Genomic DNA, 9,375 nt, shown 5'->3' with positions numbered 1-9,375 from the left:
CGCAGAAGGTAACCGAGAGGGGCGCTGGGATGGGAGGGAGCGAGCCTGCAGTGCCCGCTTGGTGGTGAAATCCACTGCCGAGGGCAGGGCTCTGGGGTTTTTTAATTTTTTTTTTTTAGTTCCTCCTCAGTCACACCTGTGCTTGTAGACTCGAGTCTCACAGCTGAAAGACAGAACTTTCAACGTGGTTTAGAAAAATCCACGTTTGAATGTAGATTACTAGCTGCTGTGGTCAGTATTTCAGTCTGACTACATGTGCAGCTAAAACAGCTTAGAAGAGCTGTTTCATAGTGGTTAAGTGATGATGATGCACAGGTAGATAATGCCCCGTGTTTTGGTGTGCAGGTGTTGTCAAGTGATTGGTTTGAGCTGAGGCAGAAATTTGGATGAGGAAGAGAGACTATGAGGGAGATGAACAGTACCACATACCTCCTCTTATTCATCATCATCAAAGTTTTTTTGAACTGAGCACTTATTACAGTATGTCCTGGATCTGGTAGTTGGCCTGTGTCATTTGGCAGACTGTAGTTCTGTGTTTTGTTTGCTGAAGGTTATGAATCTGTGTAGGTAATGGCATTGACTTTGCTATTCCAGAATGTGCCTGCTAGCAGGAAACAAAGCTGTGACATGGCCTAAAAGCAAACTTTACATGCTTTAGTTGAGCAGCAGTCGTATCAGTAAATAAGCAGGAAAGTCCATAGCTTGAAGGAAGGGAATATGTGCTTTGATGTTAAATCTGTGCTTTGATGCGTTAAAATGGAAAACTAATGATGTGCATTGGTTTCCCTGTGCTTTAAGGGCATGTGTGTATCATCTTGATAAGTATTGTCTTTATTTATAAATACTGTATTTGTGTAATCTCAACTCTTCCTTTTTTCCACAAAAGCAGCTGGAAGCCATTTGTGTCCAAGTTCAGCCAGGACGGATGAAGGAAACTGAAAGACCAATGCCATCATTGGCACCAATCCAGTCCAAAACTATAACGCTGAGTCAGTCGGTTGGTAGAAATTCTAGCATACCAGGACTTGGCATTATTAATCCCCAGATAATTAGGATACAGCCTGTTACAGGAACTGAGCAGCAGCTATTCCTGCATAGTTCTTCTGAGTCTCCAATTCAGTTGCTTGTGGAGAGACCTTTACCATCTCATGCATCAGTGTCTGTGAACAAGATTCCTACATCTAAGATGCTAAATGGACAGAAAGCTACATGTGCCACCGTATCGGCTACAAGGTCTCCAAATATTACCATGGTTGCAGCCAGTTCAGCAAATACTCTGATACCATGCCTTGAAAAAAACCAAAAAGATGACAAGTTAAAAAAATCCTTGAAAGTGAAAACTCGTTCTGGACGGATTTCACGCCCCCCCAAATACAAAGCTAAAGATTATAAATTCATTAAAATGGAGGATTTGGCTGACGGTCATCAGTCTGATTCTGATGACTACTCTGAGCTGAGTATAGAAGATGATGAAGAAGGAAAGGTGAAGGGAAAGGATGCATTATTCAGTTCTTCAAATTATAATCTGAAACCCAAAATGTTTAAATGTCAGACTTGTGAAAAATCCTATATAGGAAAAGGGGGATTAGCAAGACATTATAAACTTAACCCAGGCCATGGAGAGCTGGAATCTTCACCTCAAAAAATACCTTTAAATAAGCCTAATGGAAGTATATTTGTGGACAATGCCTGTGGAATAAGAGAGGAAACGATGAGTCCAGCACATTTGGATTCAATTACTGTCACTTTAAATAATGAAAATGCACTAGCTACCAATCTGAAAGAAACTGTTGGTTTGAAGCCTGGAGAACAGGTAAAGTATGTTACTTAGAAAAGCTGTCAATTCTGTGGAAAGTAGAATGGCAGTCTTGTGGCCACATAGTCTTCTATGGCTCAGAAATATCCACCAATATACTAAATTAAACAAATTTCCCATTGAACTGCTTTAAAAATCAAATTATTGTCTCTTGCAGTGTTGCAGGAGTAGTATTCTTGCACAGGCATATAAAACAAAATGTTCCCTGAGTATTCATTTGTTACTGGTTTTCTGACACACAGTTTTCAGCTTGAAAAAACCTTGTCTGCATAAATATAATTTTCCTCTGTATTTGGATAAGAATACTGTGTTGTTCAGTTACAGCCTTTAGCATCATAGACAGCAAGACATCATCTGCTCTGTCAATTTCTGTTACTGAAATGGGCTTTTTTCTGTGATGACGCTTGTTTGGACCGCAGCTTTTCCTAGAGCGGGTTTTGAAAGTGTGGCTTAGCTAGCCCTGCAAGCCAAACACTTTGGTGAAACTTTGAGTCTCTGGGTTGGAGGCTACTTTAGCCACAAATTTTTTCCTGTGATGCTTTAAGCTGGTCATTTCAAAGTAAATTTTCTCTCTTCATATTAAAATGACCCTAACATCTTGCAGCAAGGGCTGATACAGCTGCTGTCTAGGAAAAAATACTTGTTTAGATGTAGCAGTGTCATATTTATTACTTTTATTTGTAAATGTGAAGTTGTTCTCAGAAACATGAAGATTTACACCTCAGGATGCCAATGCAGCAAACAAACCTTCCCCATCTTCTACACTCTTCTATCATCTGTGGGGAAAAAAAAGAATTGCAGGCTACTGAGGTCTGTTCTCTGTATTATTATGTAGTTGTTACTTCCCTGTGCAGCACTTATTTTACCCAGGATGATGGGAATGTAGAAAAATTTCAGTCTTATATGTAATACTATTACTGACTGCCAGTTTTAACTAGCAAATACGGATTCTATAAATTTGCACTTTAACTCATTGATTTGTTACAGTTTTTGGCCAGGTAAATACTTTCTAGAAAGAACAGCAGGATTATTAAGACTGGTACATTGATACAGACAGGAAGGCAATCAAGATCCCCACGCTCAACCTAGTCTTATGTCATATTTAGAACTAATTTAGTAATTTAATCTCTGGATAGAACTGGCATAAATTTGCCCTTTTTAGAGCTTTTCTAATCACTAGAATAGTAGGAAGCTACTGAATGTTGGGATGAAAATACACTGATTAGGAAAAGAAGCCTGATATAGCTCAGTACTATTGTAAACTTCCCTCTTAAAAAATGCTGGCAAATTCTTAGAATTTCTAGCTTGGAAAGGAAGACAGGATGTGTTCAGTAAGAAATAACTGCTTTGATCAGTAAAAAAATTTTGCACTGAAATCATAATTGTAACAATAGAAAATGTACTTTGAGTTTGCCATGTAGTCTTATAACAGAAGCTACTTCTTTGCTGTGTTCTTCGGGGAGACTAAGGATTTTGAAACGTGGAAACTGGGCAATATATTTTGAATTTTAGTTACTGGGCTTGTCACTGTTCATGGCTGTTCAGAGTTTTGTCTTTCATATAAAGTCTTTGTGCTTTGACATAGTTACAATGAAACAAATTTTTCTTTGGGTGTGTTTTACTGCTAATTATTTCTACAACCTCTTTATTTGAAGAGGACATATTTTACTTCAAAAATGCTAAACATATTTAACTGACATAAACCAGCTCTTTAATTATATTCCCTTAATCTTTGTATTTTGTATGACATTTTGTGGATCAAAAATGCTAACTTTGCAAATTATGGCATATATGTGTTGTAGAAGTAGCAGTCTTACTAATGTGTTGGATTTATTCCACAACTTTCTTTGCAGTTATGCTTGCATTGAGCTTTACATTTATTTAATATGCTATTTATTGTTTGCATAGATGAAGAACTTAATTATAAAATTGTCTTCCTCAAAACACTGTTTAAAATGCTGAATAAATAATTTTCTCTTTCTTTTAATCAAGACTTGTAAGTCTGCAGAAAGCAGACACATGTTGGCAGAACAACAAAATGAAATCAGTTCAGCACACCGGGGACCCATAACACCAAAAGGACCTGGAAGACCCAGACGACCAAAGAGACGTGGTCGGCCAAGGATGGGTGGAAGATCTAGGTGTTCTGGAAGGCTTAGCAGACCTGGTCAGTCCCCTTCAAAGTCACTTAGTAGTGTGTCAGCAGAGCACAATGTATTCAGAAGAAAAGCTAGGTTAAAAGAGGTATGGTTCTCTTCTGCAATTACTTCACAAGTACTTTCCCCCTGCCCTCTTTTTTTTTTTTTTTTTTGGATCACTTATTTTCAAAGAATCATTTTCAAAAAGATAGATTTTTTTTTTCTTTTTTAAAAATTTTTATTTTTTTTTTTACATCCTTGTGTACCGACAAGACGAAAGCCTAAGACATCTTCTAAGAAGAAAACATTGTTGTCTTTTAAGGAAAAAATACTACTAGCAGAACACTGGGCAAAAGGAAAATGGGAACTCAGCCTGGAAAGGGACTTTTGACATGTAGATATGCTCTCACTATCCTTTTTCTGGAGAAGGAAAGTTACTAGCTACTATTACATATCTCCTCCAACACAGTCAAAAGAAATAAACCCAACTGAAGTTGGGCAACAATCAAAAAAGAAAAAGGTGGAAAAAAAAAACACACAAAGAAGCTCTTGGGGAGGATAGAATGGGGATTAAAATCCATACAACTAACACAATTTTTTGTTTGATTCCTTGTGTTGTGGAAGATCCTTTAAGGCTCCTAAATCTACTGATGTTGCTCCTCTTTCTATGGATTGGCAACATTTGTGGGAGTGCATTTTGTCTGTATATAGGTAGTAACTGTTTTCAGGTTTTCTAATTTATCTATTCTCAAAGCTGTTTTAACATATAGTGTATCTTTCAAAAAAAGTAGTGGTATTTCATGTTCTGAATGTGGGATGCATAACCTCTGTTGGGTGCTTTGCTCTAATAAACTCATTCTGGCTTTTGACAGCTAATACAACAATGCGATAATGAAGACTTAATGGAGCTGGCTCTCCCACGTCTTACAAAGCTTGTTACAGTATATGAATTTCTGTTGATGAAGGTGAGTTGTTGGTTTTTTTTTATGTAAAAATGATAAACTATTTTAAGGAGACTTCCATTAGTATACATAAAAAGATTCATTTAGAGATGTATCTGAATTGTGCAGAATGTAGATGTTCTACACATCACTTCAGTCTTATACAGGCAAAACTCTGGTAGGTCTCTTGATTGCAATCCTTGCTTTTTGCTGCCTGGTTCAGTGGCGTTTTTGAATATTCCAGAGTCTTTTGACTTGAATGTTTCTATTTTAAAATGTTGAACAAAACAAACTGACAGATTTTAATGTCATCTATTTTAAAATATAGGGAGGGGGGAACAACCCTTTTTTTTTTTTTTTTTTTTCCCTCTCTCATTTCTAGGTTGAAAAAGGGTATCCAGCCAAAGCTTACTTCCCAGATGTGTATAGGGAATTTGAAGACTTGCATAATATGGTAAAGAAAATGGCTTATGATCACCTCAGTAACTCTGATTTGCTGAGTTGCCAGCAGCCTGTTGAAATAAAGGATGCTAAGGTAATAAAGCACTCTATTTGGAACTGTGATTTTTTTGTTTTGTTTTATTTATTTCAGATGTTTTGTGGTTTTATTTTTCTCTGATAAGCTTTGTCATGCTGGTGAAGTTATTTGAAGAAGTCATGTCTGTTTTTGCTCATCAAAAACCATTATTGTAAGCAGTTTAACAACTAACTGAAGGAAAAAAGAAATTCATAATAAAACTACAATTCTAGTTTATGGCAGTAGATACAACTAGAAATACAAAAAACTTCTAGCAGCACCGATACCCGTCTTGCATATCTAGGGTAGTATGAAGCTGCATGCTTCTGCAAGGTGTATTTAGCATTAACTGCTAATAAAAGTACATCTTTATGTTTAATTAGGAAGGAGGGGTCTATATTTAAAATGAGTGGCCTTGATTTAAATGGATAAGTGGTTTCATTGCAAAATGAGGACAAACTGAATGCATCTATGCAGTTCACAGTCGTACTAACAAATATGAAAGGTAGTGAATACATTAATAAAACTGCAAACTATTATTTCATTGATTCTTTAGATTCACTATTTATGCAGCTGTATCTAGAAAGACAATGTAGGTTTGGTTTTCTGTTTTTTTTTTTGTCTTTTTTTTGTTTTGTTTTGTTTTTAATGTGAATACGTTTATCCTTATGGATCCCTATCAATCTGTGTTCCCCTTGCTTAGAATAAAACAGCTCTTTGTACATAACATATATTTGGGTTTCCCTTCTCTGTTTCCAGTAGTGGAAACACTATATTGTATACTACCTCCAACAAAATTTCTAAACAATGTGCTCATTAGGGTACATCAGCACTGAACTTGCAACTACTGTGAGAGGGGAGCGTACTGGACAACTCACAGTAGGGATGGTGGAGATAAGATTTTGCTTCTTATAATAATCCTGGCTTAAAAAATGAAGTCTTGTATGGACTGTTAGCAGTGGTTAATATTTATTTTTCAGAATAAATTGTGATGTTCACTGTACATAGTAAAAAACTTTCTAGAATTAACTGTGTGCTCATCTGGCTATTTCCTAATTAACACTGGTGTTTCCCTTCGGAGAAATGAAGTGCACCAAGTAAGAGGATGCTGTTGATACTGGCAGTCCCAAAATGGAACCTCTATCTTGCTTCTCTTCAGTGTTAATGTGCATTCTTACTACAGAATTATGCTCTTAACATGAGGATGAAGCACAGGAATAGAAGCGGGGGGAAATCCTTAACTATTAAGAGATACTCTTAAATAGGAACACTTAAATGTTTTTTTAAATAATGGAGAGCCTCAACAGTGTTCTTTATTAAACTCTGCTCTTAGTTACTGTCTCTGGATTCTATATATAACCATTGTACTCCTAATTCTTTTGAGTTTGCCTGTTAATACTCACCTTCAAATGAAGATTGTGTTCTGTTAATATGGAGGCTAGTAGAAAACATGGGAGTCTAAATACTTCATTGAGCTGTGATCATTGATTTGTCAGATTAGACTTAGACCCCTGTGTAGTTCTAGTTCAGCTTTAAGAAAATGAATCCATATTTCAGCATTTATGTATTCAGATTGGAGAGGCTAATTTTTACTTTTTTTTTTTTTTTTTTTCCCTGTAACTGTTTTTAAAGGTTGCTGAATCACTAGGAATTACAGAAATACTCACTGGAGAACGAAAGACGCAAGGTGTAGACTCTTGTTCACAATGTATAACTAAAATGCTTAGTGAGCAAGTGCCTGTGGAGATACTGGGACAAAAACGGTTAGCTGAGGTATGGAATACCTTTGTGAAAATTCAAAATGAAACTAAGACAAATTAAAACTTGTTAGATAATTATTCCTTACAAAATCATACTAGTATTATCTGACTCATGTTAAAGTAAGGCTTTCGTGGTGTTTGGAGTTTGGAAATACTTGAAGTACTCTACTGTGATATCTTAACAGAGCATATGAACTAGCATGCTAAAGAAGTACTTTGGGAAGACACTTGGTAGCATTCAGGACAGAATCTTGAAGGCATCTCATGATACAAGGAAGAAAATTTTGTTGAGGTGCTAGTAAATGGGGGCTGCACAGTGAGAAGGATCCCTACATTCTCATAACTTGTGTGGAGTAAATGGGCTAACCTACAGCAGGCTCAGACAGTGTGGCAGTGGTTGCTCTGCTAATTGGTGGTAGGTAGAGGCGTATGAAAACAGTTCTTTTCTAACAAGTCAGTTCACCAGATTTAGTCTGTTTACAGCTGTAGCAGGGAGCCATGTTTCTTCTTCTTGAAAGTCACATCTCTATGGTCCGTCTCCTTAACTGTTCTATTTTTTATTTAATCCAAAGTTGTTTCTGGTGGTGGATAAATAAGACTAATGCTTTTTTTTCATTTTCTGCCTGTGGTTTAATTTAAGAGCTGATCATGTTTTCTTCATTAACCAAACAATGCTCAGCAGGCTGTGCATAGCCCTTTATTGAAGTTGAAGAGAGCTTATAGAAGGTTTCATGACGTAAAGCTAATCACAAAGGCTCAGAGAGATGCTTTAATGTTGAAGCAAGGGCAGATTGTTTCAACTAAATACCAGAAGTAATTGGTGGCACTCCAGCAAAATGTGAGGGCTGTGTTTAAATCCTTACCTTTTAGGAAGACTTTTAGTGTAAATTCCTGTTTTCAAGGAGAGTATCAGTTCACTGCCATGAAGTGCCTACAGTCAGTTTGTGATCTTTTCCAATATTGTCAGCTGTTACGGTGGCAGCCAGTTAATTATCTCTTGTATTGACAGAGCTCAGGGGAGGAACTGTTGCCAGCAGCCAAGAAGACCAAGTTAGAAGACGTAATGGAGAATGTGAATAATGCTTATGCCAGTCAAGAGGAAGTGAAAGCAAAGAGTGGGAGTTTGTGTACACTGTTTGAAAAAGATGGTAACCTCTTCAGATTTTCCAATTCTGTTCTGTTCGTGAAGGAGCTGAACAAATCTCTTTGTTCTTCAAGCTACTGTGGTTTTTGTCTTAAGGTTTTATTTCTTGTTTCCCAGGTCCTTCAAAAACAGCTGTTTAACTGGAAAGGCCTCATGGCGCAGGGGGGAAAGTTATGGATGATGGAGACCACAGCAGTAGCTCAATTCTGAATGCATGATAATCCAGTTATTGATACTACTGCAGTACTTTGAGCATAGTCCTGTCCTCTACTGTGTGCTTTCTGAATGCTTCCTGTCTGCCCTATCCCTTATAGCAGAGATGGTGCATGACCTTTTGTGTCAGCAGTGGGAGAGGAGAGGAAGAGGAAGCAGTGTGCGTGTCCTTCCTCTGCCCCAGCAGGCTGCAGTAGCAGAATCATCAGAGTTTGTGAATCCTGGGGGAGGGGTAGAGCTGGTGCAGGCTGTCCTTTATCCCAGGGGAGATGTGGGAGCTGAAGATTGGAATTCAGGCACCATTTTGCACCACAGTCTTTGGGTGGTTGCCTTTCTTTTTATCCCTTATCTTTATTCCCCCTGCCCCTGAGATTGGCAGGGTAATAGTGGATTAGAAAGGACAGTGAGATGGGTCCCCACCTGTAATCTCCCAAAACTCCCAAAATTGGTATTTTATGTGAAAGTGTTGTAGTAATTCAGAGGCGTTATGATCGCTGTTGTGAAAGATTCCAGCCCTTGCCCATCTCTAGTAAGATGGGTCTATCAGTACCACCCTTTTGCTTTGTAAATACCTTTTCTTGGTGTTGCTGTAAGCCGCTTTGCTTTTGCCCTTTGTGCTCTTTCTGTCAATGGTTGGTTTTGTTTTCCCCCTTAGTTTATTTTTCTTTCCCTGAAAGGCTCTCTGCATGACCATGCTTATTGTATTATGATTTTCTTCTGGGCTATGGCATTTTTAAATTTCATTTCACTTGCACCTGCTAGTAGGGCTTTTACTAGTGTACAGTACAAAAAGTTAAAAATGGTACTTTCTGAAATGTTAGGGTTCCTTTGTTGTGCAGTGATATC

General features: G+C 37.5%; 1 protein-coding gene across 1 annotated transcript in view; it reads left to right on the top strand.

Moving 5' to 3' along the window:
• Positions 1–925: 925 nt before the first annotated feature.
• Positions 926–9,375, top strand: part of ZNF839 (zinc finger protein 839) — a 10,583-nt gene continuing 2,133 nt past the window's right edge. Inside the window, exons 1-6 of the mRNA XM_009705035.1 lie at positions 926–1,813; positions 3,809–4,060; positions 4,827–4,919; positions 5,278–5,430; positions 7,045–7,185; positions 8,182–8,320. Coding sequence (XP_009703337.1) covers positions 926–1,813; positions 3,809–4,060; positions 4,827–4,919; positions 5,278–5,430; positions 7,045–7,185; positions 8,182–8,320 — 1,666 coding nt within the window. The remainder of the gene's footprint in view (positions 1,814–3,808; positions 4,061–4,826; positions 4,920–5,277; positions 5,431–7,044; positions 7,186–8,181; positions 8,321–9,375) is intronic.

Source organism: Cariama cristata, unplaced genomic scaffold, assembly GCF_000690535.1.
Source record: "Cariama cristata isolate BGI_N322 unplaced genomic scaffold, ASM69053v1 scaffold41137, whole genome shotgun sequence".
Lineage (NCBI taxonomy): Eukaryota > Metazoa > Chordata > Aves > Cariamiformes > Cariamidae > Cariama > Cariama cristata.
The sequence above is the reverse complement of the archived record's forward strand: the minus strand, read 5'-3'. Positions and strand labels throughout refer to the sequence as shown.